The sequence below is a fragment of the Anser anser genome (genome assembly GCF_964211835.1).
Source record: "Anser anser genome assembly, chromosome: Z".
Classification (NCBI taxonomy): Eukaryota; Metazoa; Chordata; class Aves; order Anseriformes; family Anatidae; genus Anser; species Anser anser.
The window spans coordinates 25,851,037-25,873,264 of NC_139723.1; the positions used below are offsets into that span (position 1 = coordinate 25,851,037).

At 37.5% G+C, this 22,228-nt stretch overlaps 1 protein-coding gene and 1 long non-coding RNA gene across 4 annotated transcripts in view; one reads left to right on the forward strand and one right to left on the reverse strand.

Moving 5' to 3' along the window:
• The window catches only part of LOC310889819 (uncharacterized protein), a 51,522-nt gene extending 29,307 nt beyond the window's left edge, over nt 1-22,215 (reverse strand). Inside the window, exons 1-5 of one of the 2 annotated variants that reach the window (XM_083817907.1) lie at nt 21,817-22,215; nt 17,228-21,385; nt 14,225-14,316; nt 10,696-13,173; nt 8,087-8,269 (exon numbers count right to left, since the gene is read on the reverse strand). In XM_083817907.1, coding sequence (XP_083674033.1) covers nt 8,087-8,269; nt 10,696-13,173; nt 14,225-14,316; nt 17,228-17,235 — 2,761 coding nt within the window. In that variant the 5' untranslated portion in view covers nt 17,236-21,385; nt 21,817-22,215. Of the gene's footprint in view, nt 1-8,086; nt 8,270-10,695; nt 13,174-14,224; nt 14,317-17,227 lie in introns of both variants that reach the window. The other variant, XM_083817908.1, reaches the window with a different exon arrangement.
• The window catches only part of LOC310889824, a 97,796-nt gene that overhangs the window by 73,101 nt on the left and 2,467 nt on the right, over nt 1-22,228 (forward strand). The window contains exons 1-2 of one of the 2 annotated variants that reach the window (XR_014576825.1): nt 1,674-2,921; nt 14,806-14,876. This is a non-coding gene — a long non-coding RNA (uncharacterized lncRNA). Of the gene's footprint in view, nt 1-1,673; nt 2,922-14,805; nt 14,877-22,228 lie in introns of those variants that run through there. The other variant, XR_014576823.1, reaches the window with a different exon arrangement.

Here is a 22,228-nt window from a genome sequence, read left to right on the forward strand (position 1 = left end):
AAAAATGCTTTAGTATAAGTTGTCTAAGAGGAAAATGTATCCTAGTCCTTTCAGTACAGAATGCCTGGTATAATGCAGCTAGATTTATATGCAGCTGGAGAATGTCTCTGCTTTATTTATCCTCTATTTGATGTGACAGTTAAGTAGAATGATTTCCAGTTTCAAAACAGGCAAGATTCTGTAAAATCTTTTCAGAAAGAAAACCCTTCTGTAAGAAGGGTTTTGAAAAAATAACCCTTCTGTAGTTTTGTTCAGCAAGTTACATTCTGAATACATCCAAATGAGTGTATTTTAACTTTAACAGTTTGCTTAACTGTATCTATATAGACAAATATGCCACAGCTACTGGCTTCTTCCATATTATGCTGTATGAGATGGCATGATTAACCGTATAAAAAATGGCATGACTAGCTGTCTATCAAACTGATAACAAATATATAAAAATAAATAAATAAATAGTACTGAGCAGATACATTTAAAAAACATCTTAGCTTTCTACCATGCATTTATAAATGAAGAAATCCTAGACTAATCCCAAGCAATTCAATACAACAGTATTTTGGCAATTTAACATTGAATTGTTATAACAGTAGTAGAGCTTAAAATGTACTTAGGGGGCAAAACCACAGAAATGAATGCTGCCGCTTTGGCATTATGGAGTTATGCAAAGACATTTCTCAAATGTCTTTTCACTTCTCTTCTCCTTGATATTTTGGCACAGATGTCAAACCTAGCAGCTTATGAGTGTTAAGAACAAGCTGCACTAACATCGGTAGCTTCCAGCTGCACTTCTGGCTGCTAGAATCAAGCATCTAAGGAGTTGCTGGTGCCAAATATTGATTACAGTTGTCTCAAGTCTGTAAATATCAGGGAACAGACTAGCTACCCAAGAGAAAAGGACAGAAGTCTCAGACCTGTAGCACAAAATGATTAGATACTAGGAATTGTGGCACAATTGTCTGACCACTTTCCTCTTCCTCAAGGAAAGCAAGTTTCTCTCTTGCAACTTGGTCCTTATATATATATCTTTATTCTCTCTATAAAAACAGTGTGTGCCTGATCTGATACATTTTATGGTTCACTTTATACTCTAAAGTTATCACTGTTGAAATCAACGTACAGTTTATCTGGCTGTATGCATCTCCTGATATGTTTTCTGAGTTCTGGTGTTTTGTGGCTCTGGTGGATTAAAAAAAAAATCTGTTTTCTTTAGTGGACATTAAAAACAGAGCATGATTCAGTTATCTGAACATAGGTAGCTAATGCCATATTAGATGCTTTAAGGTACCTCACTTGCCCTCTAGTTACTGGCCCAAAGAGGCAGGCACCCCCTGTATATCACATATCTTGTAAACCTAATGGTATCCCAGTTAGCAACAAACACCTATGTTTAGGAGGGGAATTGAGACTCTGCTAATGTAGGATTTACCTCTTCAGCACAGGGATGGAATTTATTTACAGTTTATGTTGTATTGGACCCACACTGATGTCTTACGGCTGTCAGTCTTTTATAGGTTTGCACTCAACATCCTTCAAAAAGGAGGTTACAAATCTGGTAACGGTGTTTGGGCACCAAGAGGAAGGATATTCCCCCACCTGACATCTAACATCTACAAAATAAATGAGGATCCTCCTCAAAGATGAAGAGGGGCCAGGTGTGCCTACAAGCAAAAGTTCTGGTTCACTTAGTCCTAAACTATACAAGGGCAACAGGAAGAAAGAGTGAGTCATTGTAATGGGTGACTCCTGGCTCCAGGGGACAATGGCACTCATCTGTTGACCTGATCTACCAGGTATAGGTTGCTGTCAAGTTTGTTGCCTGCTGGGAGCCTGGATCTGGGATATTGTGAACGGACTACCTAAGTTTGTTCAATGCTCTGATGACTGCCCCTTGCTGTTACTCCACGTGAGCACAAATGATACGGCTGGGGAAACCTGGGCAGTATCAACAGTGACTAGTGAGCTCTGGAGGCGGTGGTCAAGGGCATGGCAGCCCATGTAATTTTCTCCTCAATACTGTTGGTAAAGGGAATGGTTATGAGAAGGGCACTAATGGGACAGACCAAAAATCTGGCTGCAAAATGGATCTTGGGACAGGGCTTTGGATTGTATGACCATAAACCTGTTTGTGGACCAGTGTTTGCTTGAGAAGGATGGAACCCAGCTCACTAAGCAGGACAAACCTATTTTTGCCAATAGGATGGCTGGTTTCATAAGGAGGGCTTTAAAGTAGGAAGGGTCAGGAAGGGAGAGAGTAACTGGCAGCCCTGTGAGGGAGTGATGGATAGGGTTTCTGAGCAAAGGACATGGGATGAAAGCAAGAGGAAGACAAAAAAATCAATAAAATGGGACTTAAGTGGGTGCACCTCCGGCACTTCCATGTAAGCAAGAAAGTGCCTACGAGGCACCATTATGAAAAAATCTCTCAAAACTTTTCTAGGAACTCAGTATGCTGGAACACCTTTTGTTAAGTGCTGGTACACTAATGCACAGAACATGGGGAACATGACAAGATGAGTTAGAGACCTGTATGCAGCTGCAGGGTTGTGATCTTTTTGGCATCACGGACATGTGGCTCCCATGATTGGTGTTGCGATGGAAGGACACAGGCTCTTTAGGAAGGACAGGCTGGGAAGGTGAGGAGGGGGTGTTGCTCTTTGTGTTAGAGAGCAGCTGGGGTGCATATTGCTCTGCCTGGGTGTGGATGAGTGGTTGACTGAGAGTGTAGGTGTTAGGATTAAGGAGAGGTCACAAGTAAAGCTAACGCTATACTGGGTGTCTGCTACAGGTCACCTCGCCAGGAAGAACAAGTGGATGAGGCCTGTACAGCTCGACAGAAGAAACCTCACATTTGCAGGACCTCGTCCTCATGGGTAACTTCAAACACCCCAATATCTGCTGGAGGGACAACAGAGCAGAACGTAAGCAATCCAGGAGGTCTTGGAGTGCATTCACTGAATCACAGAATCACAGAATGGTCCAGCCCCCCTGCCATAGGCAGGGATGCCACCCACTAGATCAGGTTGTCCAACCTGGTCTTGAACACTTCCAGGGATGGGCAATCCACAACTTCTCCAGCCAACGTGTTCCAGTGCCTCACCACGCTCTGAGTGAAGAATTTCCTTCTAATGTGTAATCTAAATCTCCCCTCATTTAGTTTAAAACCATTTTCCCTTGTCCTATCATTATCTGCCCAAGTAAAAAGTTACCCTTTAAGTATTGAAAAGCTGCAATGAGCTCTCCCTGGAGCCTTCTCTTCTTCAAAATGAACATCCCCAACTCTCCTGGTCTATTTTCATAGGAGAGGTGCTCCAGCACTCTGATAATCTTTGTGGCTGTCCTCTGGACCTCTACATCCTTCTTCTGCTGGGGGCCCCAGACTAGGGTGCAAGCACTTCAAGTATGGCCATACAAATGCAGAATAGATGGGGATGATCACCTCCCTCAACCTGCTGGCCGCATGTCTTTTGATGCAGCCCAGGATGCAGTTGGCCTTCTGGACTGCAAGCACGCACTGCTGGCTCATGTTGAGCTTTTCATCCACCAGAACCCCCAAGTCCTTCCCACAGGGCTGCTTTCAATGAGTCTCCTCCCAGTCTGTACTCACATCTGGGACTGCCCTGACCCAGGTGCAGCTCCTTGCACTTGGAATTGTTGAAAATAATTAGGTTCATGTGGGCTGACTTCTCAAGCTTGCCCAGGTCCCTTTGGATGGCTTCTCTTCTTTCTGTTGTATCAACTGCACCACTCAGCTTGGTGTCATCTGCAAATTTGCTGAGGGTGCACTGAATCCCACTGTCTATGTCACTGATAAATACATTAAACAGTACTGGTCCTGGGACAGAACCCTGAGGGACACCACTCGTCACCGGCCTCCACCTGGACATAGAGCCATTGACCATCCCTCTCTGCATGCAACCTTCCAGCGAACTCCTTATCCACTGCATGGTCCACCCATTAAACCTATATCTCTCCAATTTGGAGGTCAGGATGTCATGTGGAACTGGGTCAAAGACCTTACAGAAATCCAGGTGGATGTCATTGGTTGCTGATGCTGTCACTCGATCATAGAAGGCCACCAGATTGGTCAGGCACGATTTGTCCTTGCTGAAGCCATGCTGGCTGCCTAGGATCACCTCTTTGTCTTGCATGTGCTTTGATATTGCTTCCAGGAGGATCTTTTCCACAATCTTGCCAGGCATGGAGGTGAGGCTCACTGGGCTGTAGTTCCCCAGGTCCCTCTTTCTACCCTTTTTGAAAACGGGAGTGATGTTACCCTTTTTCCAGTCACCAGGGTCTTGGCTTGGCTGCCATGACTTTTCAAATAAGATGGACAATGGCTTGGCAGCTTCATCAGCCAGTTCCATCAGGACCCTGTGATGCATGCCATTGGGCCCCATAGACTTGTACATGTTCAGTTTCATCAGGTGGTCTCAAACTTGCTCTTCACTTACAGTGGGTGGGACTTTGCTTCCCCAGCCCTCACCTAGAGGTTCAGGGACTCAAGAGACATGGGAAGCCTGCCCACAGAAGCAAGAAGTTGTTGAGTGCCTCTGCCTTCTACGTGTCTGTTGACACCAGTTTTCCCTTCTCATCCATCATAGGGGGTACGCACTCTTTGGCCTTTCTTGTCTGAGCAATATACCTACAGAATCCTTTCTTGTTATTCTTTGCATCCCTTGCCAAGCTCAGTTCCATCTGTGCCTTGGCTTTCTTGATCCCATCCTTACATATCCAGACACCATCCCTGTACTCTTTACAGGCCATGTGCCCTTGCTTCCACTGACTATGCATTTCCTTCTTGCACTTCAGTTTGACCAACAGGTCCTTGCTCAGCCATCCCAGTTTTCTGCCCTCCCAAACTGCTTTCTTATACATGGGAGGGAGAACTCTTGTGTTTTAAGAAAAACATCCTTAAAGAGCTGCCAGCTCTGTTCAGCTCCTTTGTCCCTAAGGACATTGTCCCAGGGGATCTCATCCACTAGGTCTTTAAATATCTGGAATTTTGCTCTTTGGATATTCAGCATCCTGACTTTACTCTTTGCCAGGCCCACATTCCTTGAGATCACAAACTCAGCCACAGCATAGTCACTGCAGCCCAGGTTGCCTCCTATCTTAACCTCTTTAATGAGTTCATCTGCATTAGTGAGCACCAGGCTCAGTAATGCTTCTCCTTTGATTGGTTTGTCTAATAACTGGACCAGGAATTCCTCCAACAGGATGAGAGCATGCAAGCATGACACTTCTTGTAATTGAAGCAAGAAGGCCTCATCAACAGGCTCCCCTTGATCAGGTGGCCTGTAGTAGACCCCAAATCCAAGGTGTCTCTTATTGGTCCAGTCCTTAAATTTTACCCACAAGCTCTCAACCTTTCCGTGGTTTTTTCTCAAAGTCAGCTCTTTGCACTCAATCCATTCCCTAATATAGACAGCAACACCCCTTCCCCTCCTTCCCTGCCTATCTCTTCTGAAAAACTTGTAGCCCAGTGTTCCAGCTGTGGGATTTGTCCCACAACATTTCTGTGATAGCAGCGATAGCACTGATATCTTGCTCCTCCAAGTGATAGAGAAACCAATGAGGAGAGGTGCTCTGCTGGACCTCATACTCACCCACAACAAAGGACTTGTTGGGAAAGTTAAGGTCAAAGGCAGCTTTTGCTGCAGTAACCATGAGATGATGAACTTCAGAATTCTGAGGGAAGGAGGTAGGGTGAAATGTGAGATCACAACCCTGGACTTCAGGAGAGCACACTGGCCTCTTTCAGAGACCTGGTTGGAAGAGTCCTGTGAGATAAATTCCTGGACGAAAAGGGGCCCAATAAAACTTTTTTTTTTTTTTTAATGTATTCAAGAATCACCTACTCCATGCTCAAGAGACATCCATCCTAACAAATAGAAAGTCAGGCAAAAATGCCAGGAGGCCTGTGTGGATGAACAAGGAGCTTCTGGGCCAGATTCAAATGCAAAAACATACAGAGGGTGGAACTAATGATGGGTGATCTGAGAGGAATACAGGGACACTATCTGAGCATCTAGGGATGAAGTTAGGAAAGCCAAAGCACAAATGGAATTGAAGCTGGCCAGGGATATCAAAGACGAGAATAACTTCTTTAAATACATTGGTGATAGAAGACTAATGATTATGTGGGTCCACTGCTGAATGAGACAGGTGACTTGGTTACACAGGACATGGAAAAGGCTGAGGTAGTGAGTGCTTTGGCAGCAAGACTGGCCCTCAGGAATGGCAGGTCCCAGAAACCAAGGGCAAAGCCTAGAGCAAAATAGATGTACCCTTGGTGGAAGATCAGGTAAGGGAATACTTGGGCAAACAAGACATATGTTTACTCCTTGGGCCCTTATAGGATACAGCCATGAATACTGAGGGAGCTGGCAGATGTCATTGTGAAGCCACTCTCAGTAATCTTTGAACAACCATGGTGACTGGGAGAAGTGCCTGAAGACTGGAGGAAAGAAGATGTCAATTCTATTTAATAGAATTAAATAAGAAGAATTTCTTATGGGTAAGAAGGAGGACCCAGGGAATTAGACACTGGTCAGCCTCACCTCTGTTCCTGGAAAGGTGGAGAAGCTAACCCTGGACAACATTTCTAGGCACATGAAAAGCAAGAAAATCATCAAGAGTAGTCGTCATGGATTCACCGAGGGGAAGCCATGCTTGACCAATTTGATAAGCTTCTTCAGTGAAATAACCAGCCTGATGGATGAGGGGAGAGCAGTGGATGTTTTCTTCCTGGACTTCAGTAAAGCCTTTCACACAGTCTCCCATACAATCCTCACAGATAAGTTGTGGATGCATGGGCTGGATGGGCAGACAGTGAGGTGGACTGAAAACTGACTGAATGGCTGAACCCAGTGGTTGGTGATCAGTGGTGCAGAGTCTTGTTGGAGGCCAATAAGTAGCTTAATGTTTTTATTTATGATCTGGATGATGGCTCAGGGGGGATCTCATCAATGTCTATAATTCCTCAAGAGAGGGTGCAAAAAGGATGGAGCCAGGCTGTCTTCAGTGGTGCTCAGTAACAGGACAAGAAGCAATGGCCACAAACTGGAACACAGGTTCCCTCTGAACACCAGGAAACAATTTAATGTGGGTGGGTAACAGAGCACTGACAGAGGTTGCCCAGAGAGGTGATAGAGTCTCCCTCCTCGGTGATCTCAACAGCTGTCTGGACATGGTCCTGGGCAACCTGTCACAGGTGGCCCTGCTGGAGCAGAGGGGCTGGATCAGATGATCTCCAGAGGTCCCTGCCAACCTCAGGCATTCTGTGATTCCCTCACTGAAAGTAAACATTCTAGCACAAAATAATTCCACTGGAAAGTGTGCATTTCTTCATCTGTTAAAAAATACCTTTTACCTTTTACCTTTTACCTTTAACCTTGTTAGTTAAAATAGCAAAAGAGGAGGCAAAGGTGGTGTTAAGAAGTAGCACATATGCTTTATCTTAGAATGTGCAACCCTTGCTTGGGGACTCCATCTGCAGGAAAAGTAAAAGCATTAAACAGTTCATCTTTATAATTCTTTACCGTGTGATTTAAGCTACTGAATTTGGTATAAACTCAAGCATATGGTGAGGTGACATTTCATAATGAGACAGTTGCAGGACTAACTGTTCCAATAACTATAGGGACAAGGAAAGACAATCTAGGCAGCAAATCTGAAGATAAAAGCTGGAGTGGGTGAGTGTCTTAATAAGGAGAGAAGGACTCCCAGCTCACCATGTCTTTAACATAAGCAAAACAGACAACAGGACTGTGGCTTTTGTTGCACCCTAAAAGCTGCTGCCATAAGTGATTACTTGTCTAAGTCTAGTGATTGTCCTAGGGTTTATTGCATCTGGACAAGGATGGTACAATCTACTTTTCTTTTTTTTTTTTTTTTTTCAGCCATATTTTTCTGCTACTGACTCCCATGATCAGAGTTCAGTCAGATAAACTATTCTTGCTTATGATAACAAAGATAGAGACTCAAGTTATGAATGGAAGATCAGTTTCCTTGGCTGAAAGTCCTGACAGAGTGTCAACTGCATAAAGAAAAAATAATAAAACTGTAAGACTAATATACTCACTTGATCCTTCAGTGATTGTGCTGGTTATGGAACTTCCACCAGTTGAACTGCATTTTTTGCTGTCTTTGAACTGTTTCCGTCTCCTGGCCCATTGGTCTATTGCTTCTTCCTGGGAGCTGTCACTGGCTCTGGCATCTTTCATTAATGGTATCTTTCTGTTTTTATTCATTTCTGATTTCAAGTCTAAATTATAACCAGACATTGTTTGTAAGGAACGTGAGAAATTATACGGTTTTACATTTTCACATTATAAATACAAGAATATCTTTGCTAACACAGAAATGAAAATATCAAATAACACTCAAAATACCCATAAACTATACTTCTTAGACTTGTTGATGTATTCATGCAGAGGAAAGTGCATGTGACTACAGTGTGATAGTTGCACTTGTACTTAAATACCTATACAACCATTTGTATGGCATTTTTATACAGAAGTAAGTTAATTGTTCATGGATTTTATTTACAAGTGCTTGTACATTTTTGAAGTGGTCAGTATGTAGATATATAAAGTATTTTTAAACATTAAAGTCTTGCAAGATGAATGTAGATAAAAGGATCTGTATTTTTATTTTAGGCTTCTTTCTAAGTACAGCAATAGAAATTTATTTTATTCTATTACCATTTCAAAGAAAACAACAATTGTAAGACTTTGTATTGGATTCCCTTCTGAAAATGCACCTGTGTCCACCAACAAAGGCAGATAGGGTTGCACTGGAAAACGTGGAAAATTTCTTGTAATGCCCTTTGCATGAGTCCTTGTCCCTCTGATAATAACTAAGTTCCCACACCATCATCAGATTTCTAGATTGCTCAGACTCCTTTCTCCAAACTTGTTAACAACATTTTCATCTGTTTTTCCTCTGTGTTCCCCATTGTTGAAAACTTTTCAACAAAACACATTTTCCTCTGTGTCACCCATTGTTGAAAACTGCCACATTTCCTTTCCAGTGTCACTGAATTATTGAGCACAGTAAGCCTCACACTGCCTTGTGTGCCCAGTGTCTTGGCTGAGTAGGTTTGTATTCCTACATTACAAGTGGACTTTGATTCACATTAACAAATTTTAAAATTTTGCATGCCTATACTTCTTTCTGGATGTACACATTTACTCATTTAAGGTAGGACCTCCACAGCATCACTAAGAATTTCACAGATAGAAAATCAAAATTTGACCATAAACCAAAAGAGGGACAAATTTATAGGTTTTGAGTGGGACAAACCAGATAAGGTGATAGCTAAGAGAGAGCACACAGTTATATAATTCTTAGTAAGGGGCAAAAGAAAAGAGGGGAGGATTAAAAAATAATGCAACAAATAACCACACCTTGCTGTTGCGAGACAAAAGCATTTTTATGCTGCATGTTAAACCATTGAGGTCTCATGTTTTTGAGCATGCAGGCTTCCTTCAGTATCTTCTATCTGTACCTTGTTCTAAGGAACATATAATTAATCCTCCACTTATTGTATTATTTTAGATATTAACCAATATAACCATATCTATCTGTATATCTGTCTATCTAGTCAATAGCAAACTTCAGGTTTATTTGAAATTTCCATTATCAGTGCCAAAATCAAGAAAAAAACAAATAAAAAACATAAGAAAACAGTCTTGGAGGACATAGCAGCATTTTCTGCAGATATTGTGAACTTGAAAAAGTATTAAAAACTCGCTGGCACTTTTTACTAAGATTCTTGAATAGTTTTAACCATGATAAGAAAGTACATATTTTTCAACAGTAAAAAAGCCTTAACATCCAAACCTGCTGGAAACAATCTCTTCTACAGAGGATTATCTGAATTATATTTGCATAAAACAATTAAAATTAAAAAGAAAAAGAAAGATTAAGGGCTTTGGAGTGATATTTCAAATATACACACAAAAATGTGTTTATACATATTCATGTGTATAGATGTAATATAAAAAGCTTACACTGTAGTGTGCAGTGTCCCTGTACATTTTTACATTTTTATGATTCAGAACACTCCTTTTAAATGACCAGTTACAGATATAGATGAATGGATTATAGAAGGGATGATAAGAAATTTGCGAAAAAAAAATCTTTTTTAATATGCAGTTTTCTTAGCTGTATAAATAGAGGAGAAAGGAAGGTTAAATGATCTGCTGTGGTAATTCTATGTCATGTAAAGGCTCAGCCATAATTAGGACCTAGATGTACTTAGAATTCAATATTTGCTTAGAAACCATAGATTCCAAAAATAGATTTTTGTGATTTTGAAATTATGACCAGAGCTCTGATTATATGCCACATGCCAACCTCAAAACTCCCATACTGTTTTGGTGTTTGCTTCTCTCACCAGAAGCATCAGATGGGTTGACTGTTTAGCACAGGAAAACTACTTCTTGAGCAAAGCTGCTTTAAATATTTCTTTATTTTTAAAATTTAAATTACTTGGCTTACAAAATCACTCCTAGGATCCTCAATATGATAATTCCATAGTATAACCAAATGGCTAAAGTATACCAATATCATCTTTTTGTGAGGACATAACATACTTTCATTTTCCCAAAGATGTCACTAGAGCACTAAGACAACTATGCAGAGGTGTGTAAGGGACATTAACTATAAAAATCTTAGAATACCTACCTTTCTGACTAATCTGTTTTACTGATGATAGGGGGAAATCTATATTCTGTTGAAAATCTTCTTTCATTTCAACCTTTTTCTCAACTTCATCGGAGGTGGATTTGGCTAACTGAGTTAGTTGATTTGCTCCAGCCTCTGTTCTTATGCTATCATCAGGTGATTGTTTACTACAAAGGTTCTCTTTTCTTTCCTTGATATGTGATTGTTCTATGAAAATTTCTTTCTTTTCAGTATAAGCTGAAGAGAGAGATAATATGGCAGTCTGTACAGAATCATTATGGCAATTGATTTCAGGAAGGGTATTCCCAGACATACATTGTATTTCAGAAAAGCTTTCTAATTCATTATCTATGTCATGATCCTCAAGATCCAATATCACAGGGGATAGCAAAGATTTTTCTTGTGTACTACAGAAAAGTTTAGGCTCTTTTCTTACTGCAGAGCCAAAGGGATCAGGTACCAATTTAGTATCACCTTGGACAATGAGTCTTTGTTCTAGTTCTCCAGTTATTACAGTCATTACTGATCCTCTCCTTTTCTTTGTTACGTCAGGCTCTGTGGAGGGTGGCTGAACGTTTTTCTGTATGGCTGAAAGTCGGTTTGGAATGCATTCTATAGAAGCAGAATTAGTATTTTCCTTGTCACTGAAAGGTTCACCTGCAGGAGTCCTAGAAGGTGAAGAGACCTGTACCAGCTGAGCTTTGTTCTGTAAATCTACATTCTTCTCTAGATGGTTGTACTCTGGTGTTTCTCCATCTAAAACATCTTCAGTAGACTCACTGTCTTCCTCCCATATGGCTAGGTTTCTCAAAGGCTCTGTACGCCCTTTTTCTTTTTTCTCATTTATAGTATCAATGGAGTGAAGACTCTCCATTAGTATTTCTTCTGTTTCCTCATCTTGCCCCACATAGTCTGCATAGTCATTCAGTAACCAAGTATCATCTAGACATTCTTCAGGCTCAGATGGATAAATGGCAATATTATGATCAAATGAAGTGAAAGCATACTGATATGTAGACTTAAGACCTTTCAAATTTCTCAGTGAAGAGGTCAAGTCAGGACACATACAAAGTTCTGTACAGTGTTTACGAATCTGTGAGTTCTTGCCACAGATGTCTGCTTTGGTCTCCTTAGGTGGTACTTTTAATGACAAGGATGGTAATGAATAGAAGCCAGAATCCCTTCTAGGGTGAACTGGTGATGGTACATCAAGGGTAGTATCAGGAAAAGACTTTCTTCTTGCTGGTTTTTGCCCTGTGTCATTGCACTTATAAATGTTATTTCCTTCTTGAGCTGTTGCACTGTTCTTATTGATGTGCTCCTTCCCAATGTTTGAATTATTCAAGGTATTGCTGGCTAGAAGACAGTTTGTATTATTCATTTTTGAGAAAAGTATTTTGTCTTTTGAGAAATCTTCCTTTTCATTGTTGTGGTCTTCATACTCATTTTTGTTATGTTTACAGAAGTAATTTTCCCCCTCCCAAATTCTCAAGGCTGTAGATAGGCTGTCAGGTTCCTCTCTGTCATTAGCAGGATATGAAGAGACCCCCTCTGCAATAGTATCTAAATGCATTTTGTCACAGTCAGCAAATTCTTTAGGCGGAGGGAGAAGTATGGATCCGTCTGGGAATATAAATTCTTCTTTTTCATGAAAGCGAAAATGTGACTCACAATCTGTATTGCAAGGTGCCTTTGTTACATAATAATCCATTTCATTCCAATATGTATCTTCACATTCCTTGTTGCAGGTTTTCCTCTGTGTACCAGGTTTGATGTTAACTTTTAGTTTTTTCTTTTTGTTAATATATTCTACTTTAATTTCCTTTCCTTCGATGTTCATTTTCAGGGAGGCATTCTTGTTGAGGGCAGTTTGAATTTTGTGTGTAGAAGTTCCCTTACACTTCCAAATGTCTGCTTCTGAATGGTCATTTGGAGGACATTGGTATTTTGGACATCTTGAACACTGGCTTTTCTGGTAATGTCTTTCATGGCAGTGTTTATTGTTCTTTGAACTTTTCCTTTTCTCAGCCACAAGGTTTGTTCCAGAATCAAACAAAGAAACATTCTTAATTTCTACTTTCACATTAAAAGACCTGTGTTTTACCTCTGCAGTAATTATTCCGGTAGCCAAACTAACAGACTTTGCAGAGTCTGGTTTGCCCCCCACTGTAATTTTTCCTGTTGATGAACCTCCTGATTCACTGAAAGTTACTGTAGCAAGGATTTCATTTTCCAGAGAAGAGAACATTGGAGGAGTGCAGTTCTTTTCCTTCTTTCTTTCTTTTTCATTGTCTGACACATCGTCTCTATCTTCAGACACATCTGAACTACTCTGATCCTTGATTTCGTGATCCTTTCCACTTTCTTCAGAATCCCTTACATCCAGTGGCTCAGTGAAGTGAGCCAGAGATTCGTCTGCTTTATTTTCCAGGTTTTCTATGTTTTGCTGGCATTTACAAGTGAGTGACAACTGCTCATCTAATTTAAGATGAAAAAAAAAAGAAAAAAACATTTTCCCATGATTTGGTAAACAGTTTCACAAATGTATGATTAGCTTTGAGACACTTTTAATTGAAAATGACTGTTTTGTCTTTAAAATGTAGTGTATTTTCTACATCAGTATTTTACTTATTTATTTATTTTGATCCAGCATTTGTTTCTTTTGTCTTAGTTATCTGATAAGTAGTATGAAGGGTATATCATGTTAACTCACTCTAACTGGAAGAAATTAATATATTAATTTTTTTCTTTTCTTAGAAAGGTTTACAGTTTTTAGGTGATGGGGTATTCTTTTTGCATTTAGAAAAACGTACTCCTTTTACTTCTATTATTCCTTTGAGTATTTACTTCATTCCTGTGGACACACTGGGACAATCAATATCCCATTGCATGCTTGCAGTTCCAGGTAAATTACACGGAACCTGACTTTTATAATACTTTTACAGATGAGCAAACAAAGGGATTAATGAATATTGTCACAATCACACAGCACATCAGTGGCACATTACCAGGAGGTATAAGCCCTGTTTGAAGCAGAAAATACTGTTTCCTGGCAGGAGTTTCTAGGCAAGATTTCATAGTGTTTATACATTTATGTGAAATTCTGCCTTGCTTGGGCTTTTTTTTTTTTTAATTTATTTTAATATTATTATTATTTTATTATTATTTTTAGAATCATTCATATGCATTGTTAGAGGATAATAGTTTACAGTTTATTTGACTTAGAAAATATTCATTGAGAAATTTACAGTAAAATGATGACAATTTTGACAATTTGAGGCAATTAAACATCAGTATTTTTGGAAAGACTGCCACAAATGAGTAGGATAGTAGCTGTACTAGAATAAGACTAGAAGAAGACCTAGTCTCATCAAGACATTGGCTATATTTACTACACTTGAGTGTAAATATTTACAATTTGAGAAATAGCTTTGGGTACAAACATGGATTTATGTCTTGATGAGTGACTGGATCAACCACCTATGATTCTGATGCTTTTACTTCAAATCAAATATTTCTGTAAACTTACATTCTCTGGAATCAGAATTTTTTCTGCCCTTGTAGCTTTTTCTTCTTTTTCTACTCATTTCTAAGACCTGAGGGCATCTGGGCTCCACTCTTCTGTGTGGGAGGGAAAACAGTGTATTGTAAGAAAGTTACTGCAGAATAATTTTGCTCGCTAATTCTCTCAGGCTGTCTAAGCTGGCTTTTCTCCTCTATAGCCACTGACTAGCTATACTGAAAAATACTGAAGTGCTACAGCTGGTACTAATGCAGGTACTTTCTAGTCTTGGTTACTTAGGACCAAATTTTCGAAGTTGTTTTTAAGTAATAACTTAAAATATCAGTTAGGTGTATTTGTTTAAAATATATCTAAGATACCATAGTCTTCAGCTATGGGGCCCGAACAAATACTCTTTGAATTTTGTGGAACTTTTGGGCCACGACTGGTGTTTTTTAGCACATGATTTGATCTGATTCTGATTTTTGGACATTAATATTGTGCTTTAAGCATTAATTTTTAATTCATTCTTGTTTCTATATATAATTAAATACTTAATAGTCTCTCTCTCTCTTTTTTTTTTTTTTTTCCTTAAAAAAAAAATACAGACTGAATGTAGGAAAACAGCTGGGACTAAGTATATAACTGAGTCATGTGCAGAGCAAACCAAGACCAATCTGTAAGTCAGAGTTTGGGTTATTCCTTTAATTTGGTTGCAGGAGAAAATAATTGTCTGAGAGTCATATTTTTTTCAGCGTATATAGAAACTTGTTAAATATAAGGTTAACTGTTAATGCTAACTTGGTATTGAAGGCCTACTGTAGTAAAAATTATTTGGAGATGGACAACTTCTAATATTTCATTTTTTAGTATTATTTTCTGGGAAATTTCACTGTCTGAATTTAACAAACTTTAGGAAATGCAGTATCAAAGAAAGGTTAGTACAAGGAAAACATTACGGTGACTAAGATTTGTGTGCTTTAATAATTTGAGTTATACGAAGCATCCCCAAACACTCAAGATGTATGGAGGAGTAAAAAAAACTGCAGTGAACACAGAATAATACCAAAATGAAAGGAGGAAAACAACCAACCAACCAAAAAAAAAACAAACAGGAAAGATGCTGGAATTTTAAGGAGGTAGACAGTATTGTGGATCAATTCAAAGGAAAGGCATATTTATTTAACTTTCACATCATAGTTGCAATGTATGTTTTGCCAGGTGTCGTGACAGAACATCATACAGATTTGCAAAATAAATTCTGTTCTGAGATGGTCAATCGTTCTACTACTTTTCAAATAGCATTTATCAATGCTTTCACAATAATGCAAGTGATGACAAGCTCTGTGATAATAAAGGCAAGAAAATGTTTTTCTTTTTCTAACGTGACTCTGAGATCATGTTGTTAGGCAGAAAAAGCTGGCTTTATAATGTTTCTTGGAAGTAAAGTGGAAAATGTAGGGATTATTTTATTTCATGTTTATATATTGGTGTTTTTATGTGAGAACATTTGCTTTCTTAAGTTTTCTAGAGAAGAGTGTTCAGTGAAACTATATGATAATTACAAGTCACTGGCAGAAAAGACAGACTAAAAAAGAGAAGGAAAATATATAGGAAATATTTAAGCATATTGAATCAGAATAGTGTGACAATACATTTGCAAAATGCTTTATGTTCTTTCAGGATAGTATTAATTACCCTTTTGGGGTGGAAAATGTCTTTCCTATAATTTCAATGTCTCATGTTCTAGAAGGCATGGCTATAAATATATTTAGTGGCAGTTCACTGGATAACTCCACATTAAATCCTATACTTAAATTATTTCACCTTTTACAGACTGTACAAGAACAATGTCACAGAATACTCAAGCACCATTAAAAGTGCTTGATGAAATTCCTGAAGGTTGAAACACCTGGAAAAGTCCTTTCACTGCTTTTCATTATGGACTTCAACCACATCAAAACCATCTGATTTCTCTCTTCTCTTTGGATACAGAATCCCCTCCCCCCCTCTTTTTTTGTCTTCATTACCCCAAATATCCTTACTTAATATGGATTTTTGTGTTCATTCACTTCCGTTCTGTCTCCTTTTCCTTCTATTTCTCAGTATTCTTTTACTCCATGCTAATCTTTTCTTTCATTGATTTTGCTCCTCTATCATATCACCTCTATCCTATTTGGCCCTGTTTCACTGCTTAGTTCCTCCCCTTCTTTCTTCCTATAAAATTGTTCTTAAAGCTAGACTCTTCCTTATGAATTCTTCCTTTCACTTTCCTTAGATATTTTATTTTGTGGCATATTACCCTTACTAGCTTTTGTGCAGATGTCCCACAGAAAATTTATTCTAACAGACAATGCCATTTTGAGTATGACAGCCTAATCATTCCATAGTCAGAGAGTAGGCAAAAAGGGCTTATTTATTTACCTCTTATTTACCTAATTCAAGTGCCTCTTATTCGAATGCTTTCATTTTTTTTGCCCCCCCCCCTTTTAAATTTGCAAAAATGCTCCAAATCTCCTTATCAAGCTACCTTATTTGAATAATTTCTCTACACCCAATTCTGCAGTGCTTTTGCCAAATAATGTATTTTATATGAGACATAGGCAAGAAAAGAGAAATGTTATCAAAAATACCATGGTAGTGTTTCTTACTCAGCTGGTATGCATCTTAGTTTCATTTGTTTATCATTTGCTCTATGTGTTTTCCAGAAAACAGACTGGTCTTTAAGAATGTCTTTGCAAAATGTCTAGAACAGCCATTTATTAATATGGGGCTGTACCAGGACCCTAAAGCACTTCACAAATTTAATTAAAACATGAATTACATGGCTGCAAAGAATCAGCTTCCATTCAAATGGAACTCAATAGTTATCTGACAGTATCCAATTAGCTATGAGAATAGTACATCCAAATGAAATGCTTAGAAAAGCATGGGTAAGCAAAATTGCTCCGCAACTGATATTGTGCTAGGACCCAGTGATTAATCATTTTATTTCATGAAATGTTCTGTGGGACTTTTAATAAAACACACCTAATCATGGTCTTTTATTTTCAGACGATCAAAAGATAGCAAATACCAGCCAGTAATATTTCTTCAGATCTGGTTCTCAAGGAAGGTTACTGTATAAGCAACAAGACACAAAGGAGCATATTCAGGAAATCCTTACCTCATGTAATGAAATTTTGCATTATGCTGGACACACATAAACAAGTGAGACCACAGTGTTAAATAAGTTTTGATTTAAATAAGTTTTGATCACTTTTTTTTTTTTTTTTTAAATGCATAGCAGGAATACTATTCTGGCTCCTGTGTTAGAAATGGCACCCTGCCTTCAGGGTGCCCTTTGCATTAGTTTTAAATAAGGCTAATAAAGTAGCAGTCAGTCAAATATCAAAGAATCACAAAATCATCTAGGATGGAAGAGACCTCCCAACATCACCTGGTCCAACCTCTGACCTAACACTAACAAGTCCTTCACTAAACCATGTATCTTCAAGACTATTTTAGCTTACAATTGAGAACACAAGTGACAGGGAATTCATATTGAAAAATTACAGTTCAGCCATCATAAGCTTGTGTGTGTACAAGCATTTGTGCCTTCTTAGGGAGAAGACAAGGCATAGGTCCAGTTTTCAGTTCTTAAATTCAGCAAAGCCATATGCATTATTATTTTTTTTTTATAAAGCTAAATGAAAGATTCTTCCTCTTTGCTAAGCTAATCTTGCTTTGTTTAATTATTCTGAGTCTCTGCTGTAACATGAGTAATGTATTACTAAGGATAGGCATTTATTTAATGTTTTTGAAGTTATTTCATTTCTGAATCAAATTGTTTGCTCCTACTATCATTTAGTTTTCCACTGCAACAAAATGGTGAACCACTAATGGTCCATATAGAGATCACCTGATGACTTTAAGTACCATGTAATAAACACTTCTCCTTACTGACCACATTTTTCCAGTGGTGAGTATCAGTATAGTACCATGGATACTCATGTATTTATTATGTGTGTAAAAACACATTTTCTTACAACTGTCGTAAAGAACATACGTTATTATGCATTTTTTCTCTGTTACAGTGGATGACAATATTTTGTTTCCAGCAAAAGTTCAGAAAATATATTAAAATATTTGCCATGAATTTCCATTTCTGCTTTCACTGTTGGGTCTCTGCCATTCCTGTTCTGAGACCAAAGGAAAAAATGCCAATTTGAACACCAGCTTGATCAGCCCTTTTCTTGTCAGTGAGTTTGTTATACTGATGTTTGGTATCTTATGTTTAGTTCCATTTAATTGGCTTTTTTGTTTTGGCACATAATTCGTGCTTTCTCAGCACCAGTCATGAGAGCAACTAAATGAAATACCTCACATGTGCAATGTGGCAAATGGCCATGAAATTAGCAGAAATCTCACTACTGTTTCCACTCACAGGAAATAACATTTCTGTAGTAAAATGGTGCTACCAATAGAATACTACAATCCTTCGTCAAGTCAAATTATTGAAGTTTTCTAAACTTGAGAACAGTTCATCCATCATAACAGAAATAACATAAATCTGGAATCTTGAATTCCACTTGAAACTCAGCTCACCAAGTGAAGCCTGTCAATCAAGTAATACACTACCACAGTTAACCCTTTGAAAATATATTAGCTTGTTTTGAGATAGTCTGCAACTAGAAAATATATATTATGGTTATTTGAGAAAAATATGTCATTTCTTATAGAATGCATTAAGGACAAAAATTATATCCTAGCTTCTAGGACTCAATTTCCACTGTCTAAAATGGAAGAATTTAGATACTGTATTTCCTAACTATGCAGTTTCCATAGTCAGTTTCTCCAGAAGAGGAATTTCAATTGCATAGATTAGGAGCAATTTGAGTTTAGAGAGGAAAAAAAAAGGAATGTTTAATACTTCATAGGCTCATTTTTAGTAGGCGTGTTGAGAAAAGTCCTGCATTCCTTCACTGAACTAGGAAGGACAGCTCCAGTGTCAGAACGGTTCTCTCCTTAGAAAGGAATAAGAAAGTACTTTAACAAAGATAGTTTAGTAAGCAGGATGAGAAAATGGTAGGAGAACAATCTGCAATCCAGGTTTATTTAAGTGCTGCAAACTGAATTTGTAAGCTTTTATACTCAGTGGTATGTAACATTTCTTCTTGATTAATATCCCTGTAGTCTTATCATTATCTTTCCTCACCTTTCAGATCTGAAATGTTATTTGCAGGAAGATAGTTCAAAAGAAACAAACAAGCAAACTAAATCAAACCATTTCATTCAGATAGGCTTTCAGTTTTGAAATTACACAGTACTAAACTTTAGTTCCTGTATGTTAAAATTACATATAAGAGTCTTAGGAATCAATAATCCATCTTAGAAATATCTACTGTTTAGGAAAGCATTCTTATTTATTAATAATAAAAAAAAATCCACCTTAAAAATCCCTTTTATTTAGGAAACCGTCATTCTTGTTTATTCACAAAAACTATATACTCAATTCAATTTCAATTATTCTTAAGTATAATGGAAATTCTTTAAACTATATCCACTGTGAAAAAACAACTTCAGAAATCCCCCATTTTACAAAAACTATGATGAGTTACAGTAAGTTAGTTTATACAAAATATATACTTACAGGGTTGTTACTTAAAATAAAAAAGATGTTTATACTTACTGTGACTATGAGCTAAGATTCATTTTCCTCAGATGCTTGCTTGCTATTATAGACTCTGTGAATAGTTTGCTTTTCTAAGCTCATGAAAGATGTGCTAGCTGTCTTGCTAAGGCTTAATAGGATAACAAGTTCAATTTTTTTTTCCTTTGGATTTATCCACTTCTGTACTGTCAACCCCAGTTGGCAATGATATGCAGCATACATCTACCCTTCCAATCACTGAAGCAAAAAAGGACTACTGTTTATTTAACTCTTAACAGATGAAGCAAATATGAAAAATAGTAACTCAACTCACTCAGGCTTTACATTTGTCAACTGTGTCTGAAAAGTCTTAGCCAATAAAATTACCTATACTAAAATTAAAGATGAGAGAGCAATGTTGTTCACAGTCTTGCTCCACTTCTTTTTCTATTTCTGTCCCTTAAGCTCAGAATCTGATTAGTATATTTAATTCCATGAAGCATCATGACTGGTCTACCTTTAATCGGCCTACTGATATCCAGCCTTTTTTCCTTCACATGGTGTAGAATTCAAGATCATAATTTACCAATATTCCTACACAAAATACAACACATACTGTTCGTGCTATATTATTGACACTGGAAAGATTTTATTTTTCATACGCTTATACATGTCTAATACAAAAAATGAGATAAAAGAAGTATGCTTATGGGAACTGATGCAGGTTTAGTGAAAATCTCAAAAAGGTATTTGTAACATGGGCTTACAGCTTTGTTAGTAGTACGAATTTTGTGTTTAAACAACATCTATTTTTTGTCCATTATGTTATTATTTCTATTTCTTATAATAAAAAACACAATGGACATACATTACATACATTATACATTACATATCTACACATATACATATATACAATACATATCTAAAAATATATACTGAATAGAAGTTAATTCTCATTAGTTGACTGGCAAACTGGAAGAGAAAATGTTTTGAGAATTTTCTCTAGTTACTACTTACACTTTTTGCTTTGGTACCACAGTAGAAGCAGGACAGAAGAGAGTGATAGATCATTACCACACAACATGAACAAAACCCCTCCATTTTTAGTGGTTTCCAGGATGGCATTTTCTTAACATACTGCATTAACTTAGTGGTAAGAAATAACCTCCTTGCACAGCTGCAGTCTTTTGGATAAAGCATACGACTCAAATGTTAGGAAGTTGTTATGCTGATCATATTCCAGTGAGAATCACTACACTTTCTATTTAATTTCCACACTAAATTTAATTTGGCCCTTTCCTAAATTGCTCTGGTTGCTAAATAACTACAGCATTTGGTTCTTCAATTAGATATTTCATACATAATCTGAAAATAACCATCCTTCAGAAAATTTCTAGGGACAGGTATTTTCAAACTAAAACTCAAACTTGCAAACAAGTCAAATTAAGGTAATAAATACCCAGGAAACCTGTCATTTTAAATAGGAGATCAAAATGATTAAATTAGTTTTCTTAAAGAAATGATGTTTGTCCCCTTTACTGTGAGTGGTTCATCTGCTGAAGAAAGAAGAAAAAGGACTTTTAGTTAGCTTTCAAAAATGTATATACATTTAAAAAAGTTGATAATTATCACCAAAGTTAATGAGATCATTAAAAGATCATTAAAATATTACTCACAAACTCAGATTACTAAAACATTGTTTTTTTTTCCAACCTTCTTCTGCCATTTTCATGCTGTAGAATTATAATTCTTCAATTACTTATTAGCATTGATACATATTTATTACACAAACTCTCAGTTATATAATCTGAATCAATATAAATATTGGTTATGGTCATCTTCTTCTGAGTTTCCCAATTACAAACCTATCTTTATAGCAATCCACCTACATATATAATTCACCTATATTAATTTCCTACATGAAAAAAATATTAGAATGTAACTTTTATATGCATTTTTAGTTACCTTAATCTGATAAATGATTTACCTTCCTATAATCTATATATTGCTTGATCCTTCCTCTTCTGTCTGCTCCTCATTCCTTCCTTGTTCATCTTTCTTACCATGTAATCATCGCAGTCCTAGGTAAACATTTCTTCCACTACTGTTCACATGCTCTCCATCGTTCTCTTCTACTTGTACGAAGAGTTGCAACTAGACTTTCTTCTGCCCCATATTTTTTTTTTTTTTCTTCTTAAGATTATTTCTACCAGGACCACATATTGACAGTAGTGGTAGTCCATGAGAGCTTATTGCACTTCTTCTCTATAAAAGAAAATTTTAAAGGAAAGAGTGTATTGCTTCCTTCTCATTTTCAGGTAGCTCAACTGATAAAGTTATTTTCTTAATTTGTAGTTGTGGGTGAAACAAGGGAGAGAGTAAAGCAATATAATGATTTG